This window comes from Cryptotermes secundus, unplaced genomic scaffold (assembly GCF_002891405.2).
Source record: "Cryptotermes secundus unplaced genomic scaffold, Csec_1.0 scaffold286, whole genome shotgun sequence".
NCBI lineage: Eukaryota > Metazoa > Arthropoda > Insecta > Blattodea > Kalotermitidae > Cryptotermes > Cryptotermes secundus.
The window spans coordinates 1,169,896-1,194,035 of NW_019736399.1; the positions used below are offsets into that span (position 1 = coordinate 1,169,896).

Consider the following 24,140-nt stretch of genomic DNA (forward strand, 5'->3'; position numbering starts at 1 on the left):
ACAGACGAGAAGACAAAAGGTTCTGGGCTGAATGGTAGCAAGCATTACCCAAGTTCAATCGCCTCTTTATTTCCTCCTGAATCAGGTTTCGATCTGTTATCATTGTTCCCAAATATCTGAACTGTGCCACATTCTCAAAACATCTGTTTCCTATCTTTATGTCATGATTTTGCCCTGCATTTTGGTGACAAGACTGTAACATATACTTAGTTTTCTCTGTGTTTACTTCTAGACTAACCTCTTTACTTGCGTAAATTAAAGTTTGTGTGTTTTTCTTTATGGCATCTACGTTATCACCCAGTAGTTATTTAGTAATTACATTTGTGTTGAAAGCTTTGCAATAATGGTTTCTTTCTAACTCTCTTTTCAGAAATGATTATGAGTAACAAAACTAAATACTTAACTTCCCTTTGTGGACCACAGAAAAAAACTGCAAAATGATAAAAATTGAGTAGTTTTGAAAACAACTTGGATTATTTGAAATCACAGTAAAGAGAAGGACCACTGAAATAGAATATTTGTTATTGATTTTGATCTTGGAAAAATTTAGCTCTTGGCAATACACTTCCTAATGTACAGTTTCCTGTTACTTTCTTCAAACGCTAGTCATAGGAATGGTACCAAAGATTTCTGCCTCTTCATATTGATCCCCAAAATGCCTCACTGGCACCCATTTGCAATCAGGACAGTAACTTGTTTCCATTTCCCTTGCAGAAGAAGTTTACAGTACAGCCTACAGTAATACTTCTATGTTTATTGTGGTTCTCTTAATCATTTTTGAAAACATGTATTAGACAAGTTTTTATTCAGGTTGGATGTATCATTGTATGCTAATTGAGAAGTGTTGTTGTTTATCGAGAGATACTATAAATTAGGGCTAAAATATGAACTAAAAAAGGTTCTCACTGAAGTAAACAACTGGTAATTATCTTTTTATGTCATCTGTTTTCCATTGCACAGTTACATATATGATAACTGGTGTTGTGAATGCAGATTCAATGGAACAGCAATACCGTATTACGCATGTATAGGCCGCAGCACAATTTTCAGACAGAAATTATAGAAAAAATAATTTTCTTGGAATATTATTTCAGGAGTAGAAATTATGGAGTTTTAATTATGAATATAATTTTTTTTAAATGAAGTGTGATTTCGAATATTTTGAATATAAGCCGCACCCCAGTTTTCCTCTTGAATTTTTGGCAAAAAAATGTGTGGCCTATACATGCGTAAATACGGTANGTACAGGGGGCCTCCGCAGTTAATGTTTCTCAAGTTAACATTTCTCCTTATTTAATGTTTACCTTCAGTGATCTCAAGCCAGTAATCTGTCTTAAATTTCCTCAGTTTACAGTTTTTGGCAAAGCTAGTAACCCCTCCATACTTGATTTGAATACTCATTCATGGGCACAGGCTGGCTGGAATGAATATGCATATATATCTTAAAACAGAATTTAAAAGCCTGTTTCATATGTGGTTTCAGTATTCTCATTTGAGATGCAAAATTGGTGCTTTAAGCAAGCATACTGCAGAATAAAGTGTATTACTGGGTTTCTGTTGTATTCAGAAGAGAACACAACACATGTTCAGAATGCGAATGTGCTGGTATTGTTAGTGCTGTAGCACTGTTGCGGGGAAACCAAACATTGACATCTGTAAATACAGCTATGATATTGTTTGTGTGTTTTGTTTCTGTTGCAGGCAAGGTTAAATCAAGACCAAGAACACTTCCTGGTGAACCCATTTGGTATGCTGTATCATGAAATCACAGCATCCAGTCTGGTGAAAATTGATATGCAAGGATCGGTAGTAGAACAGGGTACTACCAACTTTGGTATTGATGTAGCTGGTTTTATGTTGCATTCAGCAATACACGCAGCTCGTCCAGACATCAAATGCATCATCCATATTCGTACACCCTCAGTGCTTGCAGTAAGTTGTGGTGGCATAGTGTTGGTATTTTTGGTGTGGTATAATGTTCTTCTGGTGCCACAGTTGACAAGTGGTTTGTTGTAAAAGAATGTTGACAACAGATCTCTTCCATTGTTCAGACATGTTAGTTGAAATTGACAGGAGTATTTGGTTGATTTTATATTAGCCCTTTGACTGCTAGTTTCCACCATAGGACCTACCATTAGAAATTCAAGGCTGCTTGGGGTTAAATGCATTTGCACAGAGAAGTGCACAGTAGTTTCTTCAGATGACCTTGAAACAACAACAAGTGTTTGATGTGAAAACCTGTTCATTTCTATGAATATGGGTATGTCACACTCGTTGCTCTCTATTAGCAAAAGTGCTATACTGACTGGTTAACAGTGAGTGTACTTATCTCTTTGGTTGTGGTGGTTTTAATACAAGCACTCTTGAGCTGAATGTAGTCAAATACGTGGCATTCAAAGGATTAAAATGCCACTTAAAATTTAAAACTATCCCTGTATCTGGAAATGGAGGCCCATAGGGTTGTGGACGTGAGGCTCCCACATTTTTTAGACAATCGGCTCATGAACTGCTGTGAGGTCAGCCTTATGCGTCGGCTATCCTTTACCTCCAGGAAGATTCCTGGTACTCATTTCTGTTAGAGGCTTATTCAAGCCCAGGCCCATATTGTGGCTGGAAGGATTAGGTCAATTGAAAAATACAGTGACCTCATCGGGAATCAAACCCACAACTTTCTGGCTTGTAGCATAGTGCCCCAACCAAGTACGCTACTATAGATGAATTTATCAGTATTTGTAAATTCAGCTGCATATAATTAAATATTACTGAAAGCTTAAAACCTCCAGTAAACTGTTTGAACAGTGTACATGTAATGCCAACCACACTTACAGCCACTTATGTTTCCATTAAATTACTGAACTGAATACTTAACTGTTTGTGCTCCTTTATTTTTCAAGTACTTTTCATACTAGTGGTATGGATATTTGTGCAATGTTTCATATGAGTTATAAAACTGAATATTTCATTTCTGCATATTCCTGTACATTCATTATGATCTTCCTGTGAACACTGTCCACATCATATTAAGCTAGCATTCCTGTTAAGTCAGGTCTCACCAACTCTCCATCCTCACTAACTTCCAAAGGAAGCACAGACTTCCATTCATAAACATTTAAAAAACTCTGAATTCTTTAATTATTATCAATAAAGAATATTCATATTTGGTTTTATCCTATCCTTGGTAGTGTACAACATAGGAAGTGTGACATTGGGGACAGGTTTTGTCTGTGCAAATTCAACCTTATTGGTCATTTAGCTGATATCAGGGCTTCAGAAATATGCACATGCTTTTGTTTTAGTCAAGTTAAAGTGGACTGGAAGCTGATGATAGAATTTGTATAAACAGTATGAGGGACTGTGGGGGAGTACATTTTAATAAGTACAATATGAGATTCTCACAGAAGTGGTTAGGGAAAGTTTTGTCCTCTAGGATATAACATCATAGAATGTTTCAGAGGAACATGTCACTGCCAGCTTCAGGGCTAAAGAGTAAACCAAGAAGGAAACCAGGCTGAAGCAGGCTGCAGTCTTGTGATATCTGTGAATATTTCTGTTTTCATATTACAGGGCTGCATTGGTTGTTCATGCAGAATTACATTACAAAGAGGAATTTTTAAAATCTGTCAACACACAAATGCGCATGTTAATAAGATGTTTTTGAACATAGTAGCCAGTCTCTTAGAGGTCTGTTTGATGGCGGGTTCACATGTGCAGCACAGTGAGCCACTTTCCATAATCATTTAATATCTAAAGAAAAGCTGCTAAATGCATGGTTTAGGAGAAGAAGGGCATAAGGAAAAATCCATTTCATAGCATAGTCTGATAGGTTGTTTACAATATTTTGGAGGAACCTGGGAGTAACAGATACTTCTGAAACATTTGTAACCTCCCTCGAGATTACCCATTGCTGTAACCCAAAAGACTACAGTGTAAATTGTCATGGCTCTGAAAACCTCAAATCTTACTTGAAAGAAAGAAAGAAAGAAAACTTACTTGTTTCACGACTTTAGGGCATAACTGCAGGAGGTGATTTCCTAGGTCTTTGTGATCAAAAAAGTTCATATAAACATGTGTCCGATTTTGGACAGTTATGGAATTATGACCATTTTAAATTCAGAATAGAAGGTAACAATTACTGACAATAAACGGAACAAAATAATAAACCAGCATAATACACGATGCATTTAAAGTATGAATGTAAAGTTAACTTCCTGAAATTACCTTTAATTTGAATTGATTGGTGCTTAAAGCTGATTTTTGAAAATGCCACCGCCGGCCGCAACACAGGCTGCTGCTCGGTTGTGAACCGCGCCGAACATACCAACTCACCCCGCCTTAGGTAGCTCTCATGTGTCGAGATAACGAGAACGCTCTGTCTGTAGCTGGCGACCCGACAGCTGACAGACGCGGTTCACATGAGGGCATGTACGGGAATGAAAAAACGGTCATAACTCCGTAACCTTCCACAATCGGGACACATGTTTATGTGAACTTTTTGATCACAAAGACCTAGGAAATCACCTCCTGCAGTTATGCCCTAAAGTCGTGAAACACCCTGTATATGTTTTGACAATCATCATCAGTAATCTGTCAGACGACAGGTCCACAGTCTCTTCCAAAACAGTTCCTCCACTTAATGCGATCTAGAGCTTTCTCCTTCCAATGAGAATACCCTCTTCTGTCCCGAATGTCATCCAGCATCTTCTTATGTCTTCTTCCCCCCACGGAGATCCAATTGGGGGAGTAGTTTACCTCCAATATTGTTTTGTCTCCAGAGGAAACATCTCTCATACATGGTATCTCTGTCTTTGGAAAGGTACTATCCAGGAAAAGTGATAATGTGGTAGTTTTTCCATTTGCTTTCCACATCACAGTACAACAGCCATTCAATGTACTGTACTATTATAGTAATAAAACTAAGAAGCTTGACGTTGTACTGTACTTGAACATATTTTCATGTTTGTTCACCTGATTTAATTATGTTCTTTTTCCACAGATGTCATCCCTCAAATGTGGGCTGTTGCCGCTGTGCCATGGAGCGATTGTTATTGGAGAAGTGAGTCAGCACCCGTATCTTGGGGGGCTCTTTGAACCAGAAGAGCGGGAGAAGATTGCACGAAATTTAGGACCCATGAACAAAGTGAGTTGATAAAAGGAACTTAACATTCAGAAACTTTATTCAGTTCAAGGTATGCAGAGTTGCCCTGAATACTGATCCTTTCTTGATAGTTAGTGGTAGTAGAAGTATAATTTGCATGAGAAGAGTTCACGTTTCCACTACATTGATACTATTTTGATAAATTGTTATTTATTTTTTCAACTCTGCTTTGTCATTTGGCAGTGTGGAAAGGTCAAAGGTTTAGAACATAGGGTACCAACACTTGCAGGAAGTTTTAATTTTTCTGAATAATAATGTTGCAGCATGGGATTCATCTTTTCAGTAGACTGTACTCTGATTCATGTTATGTTTTGACCAGAAATATAGTTACATCACATTGCAATTAAATTATGACTTAAAGCTGCTGGTTATGTAAATATATGACCATAAGTTATGAAAGTTTTTGTTTATTGCATAAATAAGACATTTTAAGGTGTTAAGCCTTTAGGAATAAGGTTTTTAAATCTCCCAGCACTATAGGTGTGAGAGCCACATATTAATTATGAACTAAGCGTTTGTAATTGTGGAATAGGAGATTTTAAATTTCCTGCTGCTGCATATGTGTAGGCCATGTAGTATTTTTTTTTAATTGCTAGTGGGGTGGGACTAAGTCCCTTGTACTGTGGCAACTTCTGGCCCATTGTACCAGCCCCAGTGTGGAGCAATTGGTGGAATGAAAATTGGCAGGGGAAACCGAAGTACTTGGAGAAAACCTGTCCCAGAGCCACTTTGTCCACCACAAATCCCACTTGACCAGACTCGGGATCGAACCCAGGCCGCCACGGTGGGAAGCCAGCGACTAACTGCTTGAGCTATGGCGCGGCCTGGCCATATAGTAACTTGGGGGGCCGTAATGTAGTAATGCTGAAAACGTTCAATCAGCTGCACTGCACAGTGTACTGATCTACATAACTTGTGGCTAATAAAGTTTAGAATCACTGACATAGAACCCAGCAACATCTGTAATCCTTGCTTTTTAAACAATTTTCTTATAATATTCTGTTCATCAGAAACTTGATAAAATGTGCTGTGAATGTGCATAGAGTTAGAATGAGAACAACAGTAATTAAATAGACAGGATATGATAATATGGTACATTAAAAGAGAATGTGTTCTTCCTTTGTCAATGGCATGTTACATGCTGCATCTAAATCTCCCTCCTAATGAATGCTAATTCATGGTCTAAGTGTGTACCATTATAATGTATGTTAGCTTTACTTGCGTTTCTTATTTGAGTGTATTAACCTGTTGTTAATACTTTCAGGTTATGTTTCTTGCGAACCATGGTGCAGTTTGTTGTGGTGAAACAGTTGAAGAAGCATTTTTCAATGTCCACCATCTTGTGCTGGCATGTGAAAACCAGGTAAGATATTATCTTATTTGTAACCGTTACATGAGTGGATGGTAAACTCAGTTGTTTATACTGTCACTGACTTGTGTAAGATTCTGTGGAAAATTTTACAGTTTGTTCACATTTAATGTTCCTCAGTTTAAGGTTTTCCCTCAATTAACACTGAGTATCAATGGTCCAAAATCAGTACTCGTAGCAGTAAATTGTCTACATTTAAACTTTTCTTCAGTTTAGTGTTCAGATGTGATAATCAGAAAGAAACACTAAGTTTAAGTTTCATTGTCTGTTGTGAGACCGTCAGTTTAATTTATATTGCTTTCTCAAAGTACTTATGTGGCTGTATGACTTCCAAGTGTAGTGGCAAATTACACTGCAGAAATGTAGTTGTAAATATTGTTTGCTCATGATGAAGTACTGGTAAGTGAAAGCTCCAAAATTACACAATTTTGGGTTACCATAGCAAATGAATTATCAGCTTTGCATGATATGCATAATTGCTTTGATCTGGGATTAATTTCCAGCCTGAAGGTGGCAAATTTGATTAGGGAGGGGGGCTCGGTCATTTGAGGCAAACTCAAGATAACACTAAAATAGACTATTAATTCCTTCCAGAGTAATTTCAGTTCATCATTCACACTTAACCCATCTAACACTATATAGGCCCTGTGGTTAAATAAAGTTATTTCTGTGTTTAAGTAAGGACCGTGTCATGAAGACAGTTTGGGAAGTGGAGGTTTGGTTCCATGTACTGTTAATCTTGACATTAGATGGGAGTAAAATAGATCCTGGTACTTATTGGATAGGAGACTGGGTGGGTTGTGGAGCCAGTCTGTTTCCCATGCCAGAAATTGAACTGCTAATATTCAGTCATCCAACTTTTAGCTTAGTTGCTATAGTTCTCTTGACTTAGATAGCTTATGTAGTTAGGAAGTGTTACTGAGTAATGAACTGTAAGGCAAACAAACGGTAGTCCCAGGTGTGTTCCTTCAGTTCAGTTTTTGTGTTTTTCAGTTGAAATTAATGCCACTTGGTGTCGAGAACTTGGTTCTGGTGCCTGACGAGACATGCAAAAAGGTGTATGAGGCAGCGAGACGCCCACCTGATGCCACGCCTAAGCAGCTTCAAGATTCCACTGACGGTCCTGCCACATCTTCTAAGAAGGAAAAGCCATGGCGTGTTGGCGTTGTGGAGTTTGAGGCTCTAATGAGGATGCTTGATAATGCTGTGAGTACATTGCCAGCTTGTTAACACTGTTACTAAAATGTAATATGTCTTTTCTTTACATAACTTCATTTGTAAGGAGATGGTCCTCTGCTAATAACTAAAACATTCTTGCTAATAGTGTTATGTCACTACTAAATACTGCTCATTAGCACTGTCATCACTTATTTTCATCCAGTTTGATATCCCTCCCTTGCCACACCAAAAAAAACGGTGTGTACAATAGTTTGATGTATAATAGGAAAGGATATCCATTTCTGACAAAAATGTTGATGTAAGTAATAATAGGAAAATGATCTTCACCATTTCACATACTTCTGTTAGTAGTGTGTTGTGTTGTTTAGCAGATCATGCACCATATTTAATTGAATACCACATACATCTTTCCAAAATGTGTGTGTCAGAATCAGGGCACATAAAATTCAAGGATTGCAGTGTCTTGCATGAAATTTTAGTACTGCCTGTGTATTTCCCCATCTAACCCTGCAAGGCGTAAAAGTCGTTTACATAATATTTAAAAATTCAGCTTCTACTGCACAGAAAACACTATCTCCATTAAGACAACCAAGTGATTAATACTGTTACAGAAGGACAGGAGTAGGTTCCTTTACATGAAACCCAGCATAGAAAGGGTTAATTTTGAGGAGCAACATAAACATCCCATTAAACAGACATTGCAGAAATGTGGAGAAAGTTGTGCTGTAGTTTGTTTCAGGAAAATAACGAATCCTGGGCATCTTTTTTCATTCATGTGATACTGCATTGATACTCAAACCCCCCCTCCCCCCACCTGTTTAAATTGTCCCTGTGGATGCTGTGCGCATGAGGGAACAGTGGCTTGATTCCCAGTAGGTAACCTAAAATATCCTTATGACTGCTGTGAGGTAATTTTTAATTGAGTGTGGTCGAAGGCAGTGATTGATTACTATGCTGACTGACAATGGGCCAGGCAACTCCATGCTGCAGAGTCCTTGAGAAGCCAGTAGTTACTTAGCTACTCAAAGGGCTGTGCCATAGCTCAAGCAGTTAGTCACTGGCTTCCCACCACGGCGGCCCGGGTTTGATCCCGGGTCTGATCAAGTGGTATTTGTGGTGGACAAAGTGGCGCTGGGGCACGTTTTCTCCAAGTATTTCGGTTTCCCCAATCTTCATTCCACCAATTGCTCCGCAATCACCTTCACCTAACATCTGGGGCTGGTACAATAGGCCAGAAGTGGGCGCAGTACAAGGGACTTAGTCCCACCCCACTAGCAATAAAAAAATGCTTAGCTACTCAAGAAATTTCTTTCATTTAATGGAATCTAGGTTTAACAAGTGCCTGCCTCTGGCACCTGTCTAGTCCACACTGTTGTCCTATTTAACTTCCGTGGGAATGTTAATTATCATAGCCCTTGTAATCGATTTTGAAGTTTCATGATTTGGAGAACTGGTGGTGTTTATTCCAGGGTTTCCGCACAGGCTACATATATAGACATCCATTAGTGAAGGGTGAACCCCCTCGTCCTCGAAATGATGTAGAGGTCCCACCAGCTGTTTCCTCGCTCGGATACCTGCTGGAAGAAGAGGAGCTGTACAAACATGGGTGAGTGGGACTATCATGCAGATAGGTTGGATTGACACTGCTGTATGAAGAGAGAATTACTGCCCAGCATTTGCTTCATGTTTCTGCCTCCCCATATGAATAGTTTCTTCAGTGGTTTGATGATATTCTTTCAGAGATGCTCTATATCCGATCCCCTGTCTTGTGTCTCAACAGTTACATGAAACTCGTGAAAATTTTAAGAAATTGATTGTAACTTCCTGCCCAAAGTAAAAATGTTCATTATTTTTGTGTGCTAAGTATAGAAGCTATGAGTGTCAGCATATAGAGGGGGCATTTGCATGAGGCTAGTTTCTGCATAAGAACCATAATCTGCCCAATTCCATGATTTCCTTTTGCCTTGCACTATTTGTTCCCGTATGTTAAGCAGCATGGTTCCACTATCCAGTGTTTCCATTGTGTATCAGTAGAAGCATTTATTAGGTATGAATCAATTTTATTTCTAGTTTATAAATTTATAATATTTTAACTCCAATGCACCATTAATTCACAGTATGCAAAAAAATGTACGTAGGGAAGCTCCATGCACCATTTATTGATAGAGGAAAGAACTGTGTGCTGAAAGTGTGTTCTGAAAGAGAAATACTTTATCTTGTTAATTCAGAGTGGCCCAGATTTTATATTAGAGTGTCAGTAAAGCTTCTGGAAATTATGTGAAATACATTTGACATACACTGTGCATGTAGTATATACATGTAGAATGACTCGAAAGGCCCCTTAGCCTGAAACATTCTTTCATATTAACGGGAGTGTTCAGATTTAAACCTGACAGTCAGTTGAATGGTATCACAGCATTGTGAGTTGTGCAATGAACATGGAGAATCTCATTTCGAACAGTTTGTGTGAATTTGGTAAGTAATAAAGAAATTTGTAACATATTTTGAAGTACATATCACTAGTTGTTTCTTGGGGTGTGGTGAGACTGAGTCTACTTGGTACGTGGCCACTAATTGGCCCATTGTACCAGCCCCTGATGATAGATGAATAATAATGATGATGATGACGAGGACGACGACAACAACAACAACAATAATAATAATAATAATAATAATAATAATGTGGAGCGGTTGGTGGAATGAGAATTTGCAGCGGAAACCGAAGTGCTCAGAGAAACCCTACCCCAGTACCACTTTGTCCACCACAAATCCCACATGACCTGACCTGGGCTGTCGTGGTGGGAAGCCAGTGACTAATCACTTGAGCTGTGGCATGGCCATACATATCACTAACCAGTTAACTGACTTCTGGGGCCATTCTGTATGTGATGTAACCATCAGCAAAATACCTTTAGTCAGCCAACCTCAGATAGGGAGTGTTATTGCTGATATATCACCAGATTTATTTAAAATTAATTCAAAAGAGTGGTATCCATACATGCATACAAGCAGGCACATGTCAAGATGTATGGTGTGCATTTACTTATACTGAATGAGCGTGGACATTCAGAACAAACGTGCATGATTTACGATCATGCACAGGTAGAGCCATATCAGACTGTAACTTCTCCGGTGAGGGGGAGGGGGTGGTTGTGTGTTAATACATGACCATCCCAGTTGTTCAAAGTATTTCAGACGTTACGGTTTCCTTATATTGTTACAGACAGTGGAAAAAGTACATTGATGGACGCAAGACTCACGATCGCACGCGATGGCTCAACTCTCCAAATGTCTACCAGAAGGTTGAGATTCTGGAGACAGGAACACCAGATCCCAAGAAGATTACAAAGGTAGAGATGATAACTTTCGAAAACAAAACCGAATCAAAATAAAATTTGCAACACTTCTTAGATTTACAGCTTTTATTGTGTTCACTCAAATATGGGGATGAATTGTCGATACTTTATGGATACTGTAGAGATTAAAATTTAATCACAATGACTTCAATTCATATCATTGATAATTTGTTGTAATGGCAGCAGAGAATGTGCTAAAGATGGACGTTTACCTTTAATTACATCTCCTATATGAGAAACATTATTCCATGAAGCAATGAAAGGTTCAATGAGCTGCCATTATTAACATTTTCGTGATGGTATAACTGTCATTGTGATGTTAGGAGTGCAATGCATAAGATTAGTTTCATGGTAAAAGAAACTAAAATACTGCCATTTACAGACTTTGATATTATTGTAGCACTTTGTTCAAGATGATACTTGGTGAAAGAAATTTAGTTTGTGTGCAGTTTTGGTTAAATATTTCTGCATATATTTGTATAGTGACATTGCATCTTGAGTACCACTTTTATCTTTTTCATGCTCAGCTGCCATAATATTTGAGGGAATACAATCATTCGTTAATATATATAGAGGACATTTAATTACCGTAATACCAGTTTTAATTTCATAACTGTTATGAAGAATTTAATTTTTAATTCTGAGCTGCCCTAATATTTGAAGGAACACTTATCATTGGTTAAATTATGTGTGATTCATGTACTGAAATGTTATCAAATTATATTTTACAATTATTATTATTGAATGATTAATGTTGTGTATTATGTTGTTATGGAAAAACCCAGTTTGCAGGATTAAATGTTCTCTTGGACTAAGAGATATCCTGTCATGTTCATTAAGATTTTAGTAGTTTTGGCTTTATAAACTGTTACAAGAGCATTTTATATACTTTTAAATATATAAAAATAATTTTATACCTTGTTTTTTTATTCAAGCTGCTTCATTTAGTGTAATTAATATGTTCAGAAAAGTTGTTTATTTCCTGAATGACCTTGACATTAATGTGTACATGAACAAGAATAATGCAACAGATATTTTGGAAGTGAATTAGATAAGCAGGCAGTACTCATTGTGGATGGAAGCAGGAGGAAGGCCAATATTTTGGAATCAGTGGAACTAGTTAATGACATTTTGAGTGACAGACATGGCAGCCATGATTTGAATGTTCTGTATTTGTCATTGGAGTTATTAAGGAGAGGAAGATTTTTAATTTTTTTTTTCTGTTGAAGGAAATGAGTTTAGTAGGAGAAATAAAATGGAATAAGGTTAGTGTGGAAAGGAATGAAAAAGAGAAATCAATTAAACTACAGGTTGACTCTGAAGGAAAGAGTGCTGTATATTGTGTACAGAATATTATATACTTGTGACTTTGATTCTCGTAATGGTGATGTGCTGTTTCTTCCTGTTGTTTCAGTATATTTACTTTTAGTGGATTTTTCCTTTCCTCCTGTAGTGTGTACATCAACATATAAATGTGAGGGCTAAACTAACGTGCTGTGAAAAGGAAAACAGTTTTAAATTTGAACTAGTTCTTGAGAGTTGGAAGCAGTTAAGACTCATTCTTCTAGTTACTGACATTGTTTTTCCAACACTGTAGATTTTGCATTTTATTTGTGCAGTGTTTCCTGTTGCTACTGATCAGTATGTTAGAATTTGACATGTGAAAAGTGATAAAAGACAAAAGAAAAAGGGTGTTGTGGTTGTTTAGTGTTGGTGGTTCAACCCAACAAGAAAGATTTGCGTAGGCATCTTCATTTCTCTGCTGTTTTGATAGATATTATGCATTGTAAATACAACCACCTTCTTTCTTGAAGTGGAGTGTAAAGAATGAAATAAGGGTGTGTTTATTTCAGTTGAGGATCGAGGTCATTCATGTCTTAGAAGTGTTTGATTCTGTACACTGTAATGGAGATGGTTTCTGATATTCATAGAAGTTAAGTACTCTCCTGAGTACGATCTAATATTGTGTATTGATTCATGTACGTACGTAGTACTAGTAGTATGTANCGCAAACATAATACAGTTTCAAATTATAACTAGTTGAAACCCCTCCCCCCTCTTTAGAAAAGATTAATTAAAACACTGTTGACTCCCCTCCCCAAATGAAGGCTTCAAAATTGGCAACTGCTTTAGCATTTCAGACTGCTCCAGGAAGGGTTTTTGGAAGTTATTGATAATTCCTTATTTGTTGCGTGTTCTTAGTGTGAGAACTTGCTCTCTTTATTTCATTTCCAGTCAACTTAATTAGGGAGCCAACAAAGTAGGACCTAGTAGTAAATGCAAGGAGGTTTTCTTACTGCAGCTAACATAAATCTTGTCATAACATAGACCTGAGGTAAAGGATACATTAGTACATTCCACCTACATCTTAATATTGTGATTACCTTTTGAGGAGGAAGTCCTCTGAGATTAGGTCTTACGTCATTCCTGTTGTATTGAATAATGACATACTGTTGTTAGATTCAGTAATGTATTATCAATAGGGGCACTTGAGAGTTTGGAGTGCAACACTGCCCACTGAAATTTCCATCCTCAAAATTGTTTGCTGTGAACAATTTATTCATATCAAATGCTTTATCTCTCCATAATGCTCTTATTAGGACTCTAGCTAGAACTTTCAATATTGCATTACACTTATTATATGAAATGTTTATTCCACAGTTAAATTTATATTAGTCAAACATTGATTATAAGTAGCAGATATATAGGGATTTCATGTATGATGTAAGCAAATATTAATAGTATGGTTAAAACCGAACAGTACTTTCATCTGAATATCATGGTATAGTCTAACATGTTACAGTGTATGTGGCAGAGCTTGTAGGATTTTAGACGTAGACAGCAAAAGCTTTGAACTTCTGTTGAGTGTATTCCATGGTTAGTGTCTCTTTATTTAATGTTTGAAGGTGTAAGTTGTTATATTTTAAGATAAATGTTCAGATATCAGTGTTGGTTATATGTATAATCGCATGACAAGAAAATAAGACAGGCAGCAGGAAGGTGTGGATATATTTTATTGGAAGATGTAAAAAAAGTAGATAGAGGAAACAATATTTTTCAAAATGTAAAGGTAGGTTTCAGGAAATGTTGGATTATTTGCTTTACATGGAAGCTGTTTATAGCAATGGCAGCTTAACATTCCATGAAGTATAACAGTGATGTGGTGCCATGTCAGGGTTTTTTTTGCAACGAAGTATTATACATTTTGCAAGCCTGCAGGACAGAAGCAGTTAAAAATTAACATAATTTGATACATGTAATTATGTGTATTTATTTCAAGTTTTTAGGCTAAGGTAAGAATTTCAGCATGAATTTCAACTACAATACAATTGAAGTAGTTACTTTTTATTGTATCTCATCTGTTAGAAATGGTTTGCTAACAACTAATTCCACTTTATTCATGTGTGTGTGTGTACTGCAGACTGATTTGCAATAACATGCAGTGTGCACTGCTGTTTTATTCTTAGAATAAATTGAATGAACTAGTAGTCAGGATGCACTTATGGTAACATTGCTTAGGTTTAAATAGTGCTGCAACGTTTTATTGTAATGTGTGAATCTGTGCAAGATTCAGAGTGCATTATTATATACATATATCTTGCAAAATAAAAGTAATAATGATGTAATTTCTGCTTTTGCTGTAGTGTGGGAATCAACAGAAATACCCAAATTAATATTCTCACATAGCCTTCCTGTAGTGTGAAATTGTAGTGACTTGTTCCCTAAATGTGATGGACATTTTAACAAGTTGTTTCATCGAACTTTTTTTACTATTTACTTTTGTTGTTTAATTTTATTGTTGGCACATAACTTGTAATTTTAACTTTGAAGTTGCCATTCCTTGAACACAACAGTAAACTGCTGATGATTGTTTGATCAGGGTATGTGAAATTCAGCCATTCTGTTCAATTGTTTTAGACTAATGCATTATGACTTAATGGGAAGATAGGCTGGCTTTTCACATTACATTTTGTAAAATAGAAGCCTGTGTTGTAGGTCCATAATAATATACTGGTAATTAATTTTAGGTGGGTGAATATTTTCAAGCAAACTAAGTGAAAGTTATTCTGGATTTTGCATAATGTTTAGTTTCAGAGCATTTTAAATTCTGTCAGTATATGATAAAAGTGGTTTCAATGTGAGGGACTTTGCATGTAATCTGACACATGGAATAGCAAGAGAGCTCCATGATTAGGGTGATTGTAGCATTAATTGATTCAGGAGAGAGAGGTGATTTCACCCTTTATCAAAAATATATCCATTTCATGTACTTTATTTAAATTTTGAATTTAATAATAACACATGTCAGACAAACTGGTCCCATCATTAGCTTTTACGTCTGAAATGCACATACTTGCTGTCCTCTTCATTGCCAGTTTATGTCTTTAACTTATATTTTTATATGGTTGCACTGCAGGCAAAAATTATTAAATTGAATACATTAAGCAATATTTTATTTTGTTAGGATAGTCTGTTACAAGCATTACCATACTCAAATGAAATACTGATATTAATAATTCACTTTGTCCCAATATTGTAACTTACTGTTGGAAATTAATTTAAAGAGATGGCATGTTACAGGTATTGAGTGCATTAATTTAATGTGCAGAAAAATTTCATTTTATCCATTTTTTTAAATTTTGGTTAGAGTTAGCATGGAAAGGGATGTAGAACTCATTGTTAGGAAAGTGAAAATGATTAATTGGCAGTTTCCTGGTACACATATCCTATTACAGAACTGTCCCCTAATAATACCCAAAAGTAAAGTGTGTTCACCTCCTAATTTTGATGTGTTTTTTCATTTGATTTTTAGTGGGTGGATGCAAATGCAGAGGAGGTAATTGAACCTTTTTGGCTGCCCAGCCTCTTACCTTCCATACATAGTCTAAGTGTCCTTTTTACTTTATTTATATTGTGTTGCTGCTTCTGGAATTGGTGATGGGGATTCATTTGCATGTGCCTTCATATGCACGCTGTCTTTATTGATGTTTCAGTTCACAGGGCATTTCACTCTTGGTTCCTTTATTTATTTTTGAATCACGTGTCCAACAAAAGATAGTTTATGCTTTATTAATATATAATCTTGACCTAGGTAACACTTGGAAGTACTTTTCCTTAGGTATATTAATTTTACTTGATGTGAATGATTTGAATTAAGTAAAAAGATTTGTTATATTTAATACGAATGATTTTAAACACTTTTGACACTTGGCCGCACAAATGAACTCGCTCAAGACAAATTGATTCAGCGTGTGTATATTGAACTGATGTTTGTTCTTTTGTTTTTGTTGTTGGTTATTAGATCACGGACATGCATCTCTAATGTTATGGGACATATAAAGTGAAGTAGATTTTCAGTTGCATTCTTGCTCTGGCAATAAATTATCAGTTGGAGAACACAAACATTCGATGTACCTTTGTGTCAGACTAGAGATCACTAATTACTTGCTTATTACTGCATTTGGATTCATAATGATACTGTCTTCTGGAATGTGACACCACATTGTCTGGTGGTTTGGTAGAAGTTCACTGGCATTTCTAAAAAAAACTTCATTAAACTTACATGATACTACCTGGTGTCACATCACAAAAGGTAATAGTCTCCATGGCCACTGCCATGATGTCTCCAAGTCTCACTTAATGACAGTTCATTCATAAGCAATAAACAGCATAGATGTTATGTCCATATGGTTGTTGTGTTGTCTGTCAGCTTTATTTCTCAGTAGGTCAGTAGGCATGTAGTCCCCCCCCCCAATCAAACATCTTACTCAGTATGACTGTGCAGAAATTGGTGGTTAATGTATATTTTACCCAGCAGTTATAACCAGTTTAATTCTGTTTGTAGTCTGCACCATAATTACTTTTCTGTTTACCATATGGCAGAACAGTATTGAATAATTACCAGGTGTTAAGAATGTTTACGTCTTGCTAATGTCTGTTCTCCTGTGTTGTGGAGTTAATATTTCTTAGAAGATTATGACCTGGGTTATGACACTGTGTAGTTTGTAGAGAGCATGATGTTTTGGAGGAACATGTTACTTTTCATTTTCAGGGTGAAAGCAGGAAACCAGCACTAATCTTGTTGGCTTCTTGCTTGGCTTACTCATCCACTGTGATGACAGAGGCAGTGTGTTCCCCCCAAAGTGTTTTGCTCTTTATGATTATACAGTGTTAAACCCAGAAGGCTGTACTTTCATGGTCACTGCCATGAGAATTGTAAATCCAACATTGCATTGTTTGATTTTTCTGTTGGGCAGTCAAGTTTTCAGTTGTTGTTTTTTAAATATCCCATATGAAATTCTTAATTGTCTTTTTGTTTCTGCTCCATTTTCTGAGTTACGTTTGACATGTGGTTTTCCTTCAGAGAACTACAGGTTTTCCCTTCAGAAACTGACTTCAGAATTTTGATATATGTATCCAAGTTGTTTATTGTGTGAAAAGATTCCTTTACACCTTGGGTATTTTCACAAAAGCTTATTATCCAGTCTTGGGTGGCTGTTGTATTATGACATGGCATATAGAGCATGCTTGCCAATGGTTCCCTTAGCTGAGACTTTCTTACCAAATTTATGATATTGAGGCCCAATAAAGGTTATGGCAGCGACTCTCATTTAGCTAACCCCTCTGTATCTTTTTAACACTTAAGCATGTGCTATGTCCCAGGTTTCCTGACAGGTGAATGCTGCTGTTTATACTTTCTTCATCATACCTGTCGGTGCTGGATGGAAATTCTGGGTTTCAGATTCCATCTTTTTTATTTCTGTGGGATGTTTTGTGTATAAACAGAGATTGAATTTGCCTAATTTGTAAAACACTTATCATTTATGCAGTAACAAATTTGCATCTCTTACACATGGCAATATGTTTACAAAAAATTAAGTTGTAATTGGTTATGTTTATTGAATGGTGTGGGTTTATTCCATAATGAGTCTGGTTCTGTGCCCTCATAAAGACAAGTGTTAATGTTATTCATAACAGATGGTTCATTGATCCATATTGTCACCCTTGTGGTCATAAATAACCAGAACATATATGTATGGAAATTTTTCTGCAGTCCAAGGAGACATCTTTGCATCCTTTCAGATGTGTTTAAGCTGCTGACTATCTAGTTTATCCTTACCAAAGCATGAAACCTGACAGTTAGAAGGTGATTCATATGATGGTAATAAACTCCATACATTCCTTGCCACCAGACACACAGTTCATCACATGTAGCCAATTGAAGCTAAGGTGTTCTTTTAAGTATTCTCACTTCTGGTGTGTGCCGCTATAGTCTGCTAGATCATTACTAAAGTTCTGGAGGATATTGCTGTCTCCCTCATTACGTTAGATGCCTCATCTTCTCTCTACCCGTGAAGATGAAGATGTTGTGTTCCTCTAAAACATGGGTAACAGTCTGAGAGACCACACAGGGGCACATCCCAAAAGACAGTAATCTTTATAGTAACGGCTATGTGAATCTCAGATCTCAAATACACATTGTGAAATATTAGAGGTACACATAAAGGCAAATATAAAGTGTTCCATGGAGAAGAGCCAGGATAACTAAGTTGCCATAATGTCCAGGCTTGGGGTGGATGACCAAGGGATCTGTTTGATTCCTGACAGGGTAATGTGTATTGCCTTCACTACAACCAGACTGGTTCTAGGGCCTACCCGGCCTCCCCTGCAGTGGATACTGGGATTTCTTTTCTTGGGGTAAAAGACCTTGTGATAGGAAGGCGACCCCTCACCTCCCATCTAGCTGCCAAGTTAATGTCTGGATCTGTACTGGTGTTCCTCATACAGCTTTATGGCACTGTGCTTAATTAAGCACAGGGACAACTTTGCCTCTTACTTTCAAGAGTCAGGATGGCTCAGTTGGTAATGGGTTATGGACTGCATGGCCCAGGTTCAGTTCCCAGCAGTGCAAGATTATTCTCTCTCTACAGCTTCCAGACCAGACTTGGGGTCCACCCATCCTCCTATCCAGTGGGTGCCAAGGGCTCTTTCTCTAGGGGGTAAGTGGCCGTAGTGTGAAGCTGACCATTCACCTCCATACAGTGCCTAGGTCAAGAATGTTGGAACTGCACCTCCACCCCTCCCATGTGTCTTCATGGCATAGTGCTGAACTAATTAAGTATGGGGACAACTTTACCTTTACTTTTACCTTACCTTGTCATAAAGGTATTCCAGCAGCATGTTTAAAAGTTCCCTTGAGCATATTAATGCTCTCAGTATGCATATTGAAATGTGTAAGCTGTGCAAGTATAGTATGCTTGAAAATGAAATCATAATCATGATAATCTGTAACTTGGACGCAAGTAAAGTGCATGCAAAGAGTAATTATTATTTTAAATCATATGATTATGAAGACGCCAGAAACTTGATAATATGGCAATTAAATCTGCATAGACATTGACTGATTTTGAAATACTGTGCCTGTTTTCTCCTATCCATACAGATGTTTCTTTATTTATCTGATTTTTTTTAAACAAGACTGGTTTGTTGGTATGCCAGTGCCACAGCAAAACCAGAACATGCGGGACCTGAAACAGAATAATTATAATTAATACTATAACCTAACAAATTGGGCTTGATATTTGAGATGAAAACAGGCACATGGCTTTTCTGGTCAGAGTAACTGTTGTGGTGGTGGTTATTGTTTATATTCCATACGATATATGGTCCCTAATGCACTGGTTTTGTCTGTGTGCAGTGGGTGACAGACGGCTCTCCGACACATAGTAGCACTCCGGTGAGGATTGAAAGTGCACTGCAGTTTGTACCCAAGAACACTGATCCTCGAGAATTTAAGAAGCTCCAGCAGCAGGTAAAGAACACTTTATTTGCAGTGGTTTTAAAGTAGACTGTTTGGCATTAAAATATAAAAACTATAAATTGATTACAGCAAGCAGGGTCTACTTGCTGCTTGCTTTAGGCTGATTTCTTGCTTGACTTACTGTTCATTCCTGAAGGTGGAGTCAACATATTCCTCCAAATGCTGCTAGTCTTCAAATAGACTGTACAGTGATGCATCTTGTAAGATAGAACTTTTCATAACTACTACTGTGAGAACATCAAATCCAGCAAATAAAATATGGATTGAAAACAAATTCAACAGAAAATGAATTATTATTTTTCCTCACATTTTCTTATAGTAGATCAAACTAGCTTTCTACCTGTGTGATACATAACAAAAATAATCCACACAACACAACACAACACAAAGTATCTAAATGCTAGAGGGAGGTACATCAACATATACGTAATCATCTCACCTAACCTCACAATTATTTCATAAACAGTTCTCATCAATATCAGTGAATAGTGAGTGATAAGTTAAAGAAGAAAACTGATAACATGATGTAAGTAACTAAAATGAATATTGTGGGTACTAACTCATTTCAGCGCTTAATTTCTTTATTAGTGATTTTCCTTTTATTCGCAGCTGTGCAGACTCTGTTCATGAGTTGTCAGTCTTATAAGATGTGAAGTGTTCATTATATTAATTAACTGATCTGTTGCTGTCCCCATATCTACTACAAGTATATGGTAGATGAGAAGCTTGCAAACAAAATAATAGTTAAATATGCAGAGTTCAGTTAGATGTCCTAGAAGATTAAAGTGTGTTAAAATTATAGTATTGTGGATTACAACACTCCATTTTCATATGTGATAACCGGGGTTTTGGGGAATTTGTCAATAAAGTCTTCTAGCTTTATGATGAAAACAGCAGGTTCCTGTTTAATCACCAAAGAAACACAGTGTTATAACAAATAATTTAAAAAATTTAGTATAATCTCAAATAATGCAGCAACTGAAAATATCTAACAAGCAGTGATTATAGTAACATATATTCACCAACATTGTTCAACCCATATGAGTTACTGTAAATTGCTTTTACACTAGTAAGGGTTTAATATTATTACTACACAGTATTCATGGTAGTAGTAATTTTCTCTTTGCTTCTTGCAATACTGCAGTTCTTCACAATTCTTACACATTGCAGATTAAGGATAATAGACGTGCCGACAAAATAACATCAGGTCCACAGTCACACATCTTAGAAGGTGTATCGTGGGAAGAAGCCAAGAAACTGCAGGTGAGAATAGTATTGTCAATAACAAATACATGGCCCCTCAGTTTCACTTCTTGAGGCAAGGAATAGTATTGTGTTTCATTTATAATCGACAAGGTTTTTAGCAGGATTTTAACTTCCTTGCAGCACATCACTTTGTCTTGATTGTGATTATTATCAAATACCGTTCTATTTCTCATCAACTGCAAAGATATTCTCTTGCATATGTACATTGATATCTGGATGGGAAACTCTTTCACTTCTTATGAACGAGAAATATTGGTGATTTCCTATTTTGAAATCCAAGACGATTCCTCCATCACAGTAGGGAACCATCTCTTGTGAGTTATACGCATCTCATGTTTCTGGAGAGTCAATTTTTCACTCCATTGCTCAAGAGTGGTTTTTGTTGTTACTGCTGTATGCTTGATTGTTTTATTAAACTTAAACACCATATTCACAATGCTTTTATCATGTGTCACCACCGCATCTCTTCTCTTTGAATTCGGAAAGGTACATTATATAACGTGGCACCAATTTTTGAACATCAAAGTTCTGAATGTTTATTACAGTACATAAACTGACAGGAAGTTAATGTCGTTTTATCAATACCTAAGACAAATGCCAGGATAATGTAGAATGTAAGGCGCAGAATATCATTCTTGTATAAAAAGCATAAACCAGTCTGATGCAGTAATGAGTATGAAATGACATCTTCATTTGTTGAAATCTTATATTTGTCATCATCATCAAACACAGGATGCAAACATCTCGGCAACAGGGGACCAGGTTATCCTAGTGGGAGCCGCGTCCAAGGGAATCATTCAGCGAGGATTTCAGCACAATGCCATGGTCTACAAGACACCATATGCCAAGAATCCATTTGATACGATCACAGATGAGGAGCTGGAGGAATACAAGAAGGTTGTAGAGAGGAAACAGAAGGGAGAGTCATGTAAGTACAGCCGAATTTTGTAATCATACAATATGCTTACATTTCAAGTCTGCTTGGGGAGGAGTGTTTTTGAATACTGAACTAAGGAAATGTAACACCAAGATTGCTGACTTGGGGGTCAGTGAAATTGAATATTAAATGAGGGGAAACCTTAAATCAGCATTTAAATGGGAGTTGCAGGTGGCAGTTTATACAGATATTTGTATAACAACCATAAAAATAAACTTTGAAGTACACATCAGTTAAATTGATTTAGGGTACTGGGAAACTATGAGGATGTTGGATGGAATACAGTGGAAGTGGGTTTGGGAAGTGACAGCCTGAGTTGAAAGTGGACGCGTGCGTTATTATCCATTTTCAGGAGGCAGCTGATGTTGATATCGGTTTACCAAACTACATTGTGTCACATCTCAGGAAAGAGTGATCTCCATAGTCATTGCCATAAAAACTCCAGATTTCACAAACATTTTATTGTCTTCAGTTGACGAGGACCAGTCTGAATCAGAACCTCTTTCATCGTCACTCCAGAATAGCCGGCCGACCAATGATGGGAGCCTAGGCCTCATGAAATCGCCCCTTACTTCACCCATGTCTGCAGCCAGTGAAACGGAAGAAGAGAGCAGAGATGGTAAGCGCACTTTCGGCTTCGTCAGTTTTCTGTTCAGAAGACTGCGTGTGTGTTTTTCTTATTGTATAGTTGTGCTAGAAGTACAGATTATTTTGGCTTTAAATTAGTTTTCGTTATAAAAATTGTACTTGTTTAAAAATTAAATTTAATATCTGTGGATTCCGTTTCCAGCCATCTAGTACAGTGATTCTAAATCCTTCACATCATATATTCCACTGATAATTTTTGTCAAGAAATCATAGTTCCACTTTAGTTAGGATAGTTTCTCCCTTTCAGAGAAGAATATTTTACAGTCATATATTAATGTATCGATGTACTCATCATTAAGTTCATATGTTCAAGGCTCGTATCCCACCCAGCTGTCAGGCGTCACCAATGAAATGTGTCTCATTGTTTGAGATTTTTATGACACTTGATACATGCTGCCATGCAATGAAATGTGTCCCACGCTGCCATGCGTATTAAGGGAAATATTTACCAGGGAGGGGAATCAGATCAAGAGCTAGAACATTCCAAAAGGAGTATTTGTTTTGATATTAATTAACATGCACAGTGGACATGAAGTTACACACAGTAAGAGAATTTTAACTGTAAAGAAATAGTTCCATGTTAACATTTCTATCTTTGGAATACAACACTGTGTACTCAGTTTTAAGTTATCCTCATTTCAGAGAAACATTTCATCTGCATCTTCAGGGTTGAAGAGTAAGCCAAGCAAATGTCTCTGCTGCCTACTTCATGTTGGTTTCTTACTTGCCTTGTGCTTTAGTTGCTGAAGAGGGAGGCAACATGTTACTCCAAAATGTCTTTGCTACACAGTGTTATGTCCCAGAAGATAGAACTCTTGATAAGTATAGTGAGAAGGGGGCCACGCCATAGCTCAAGCGGTTAGTCGCTGTCTTCCCACCACGGCAGCCCAGGTTCAAACCCAGGTCTGGTGAAGTGGGATTTGTTGTGGACAAAGTGGTGCTGAGGAATGTTTTCTCCAAGTACTTCGGTTTCCCCTGCTAATCTTCACTAGTTATATCCTGTAATGGAATTAAAAGCAGTCTCACTATGACTAAATCTTGTGATCACAAACTAAGTCTCTACAGACTGACTTCTAATTCTGCTTCAACTGCTAAACTTGTTGCAGGCCTTGCCTAGCAATGGGTCTTGCATCACAGTAATAATGTGATGCCTGTTGAAAACTCAATGGGAAGTTTGTTGTATAAACTTATGTACCTTTATGGCTGCACCATAGCTCAAGCATTTAGTCGCTCTCTTCCCACCGTGGCGGCCCGGGTTCAGTCCCAGGTCTGGACAAAGTGGCAGTGGGGCAGGTTTTCTCCAAGTCGGTTTCCCCTGCCAATCTTCATTACACCAATTTCTCCATCATCATAATCACCCAGGGCAGGCTACAATAGGCCAATCAGTGGCCGCCATGCCGAGTGGATCC

General features: G+C 37.2%; 1 protein-coding gene across 10 annotated transcripts in view; it reads left to right on the forward strand.

Moving 5' to 3' along the window:
* LOC111869826 (protein hu-li tai shao) overlaps positions 1–24,140 on the forward strand; it is a 159,252-nt gene that overhangs the window by 111,286 nt on the left and 23,826 nt on the right. For 8 of the 10 annotated variants that reach the window (XM_023861618.2, XM_023861615.2, XM_023861623.2 and 5 more), the window contains 11 exons: positions 1,702–1,932; positions 4,994–5,137; positions 6,420–6,518; positions 7,518–7,730; positions 9,173–9,309; positions 10,927–11,053; positions 15,873–15,896; positions 19,758–19,871; positions 21,051–21,143; positions 21,879–22,074; positions 22,556–22,702. In XM_023861618.2, the coding sequence (XP_023717386.1) occupies positions 1,702–1,932; positions 4,994–5,137; positions 6,420–6,518; positions 7,518–7,730; positions 9,173–9,309; positions 10,927–11,053; positions 15,873–15,896; positions 19,758–19,871; positions 21,051–21,143; positions 21,879–22,074; positions 22,556–22,702 (1,525 nt within the window). The remainder of the gene's footprint in view (positions 1–1,701; positions 1,933–4,993; positions 5,138–6,419; positions 6,519–7,517; positions 7,731–9,172; positions 9,310–10,926; positions 11,054–15,872; positions 15,897–19,757; positions 19,872–21,050; positions 21,144–21,878; positions 22,075–22,555; positions 22,703–24,140) is intronic. The other 2 variants (XM_023861622.2, XM_023861625.2) reach the window with 1 other exon arrangement.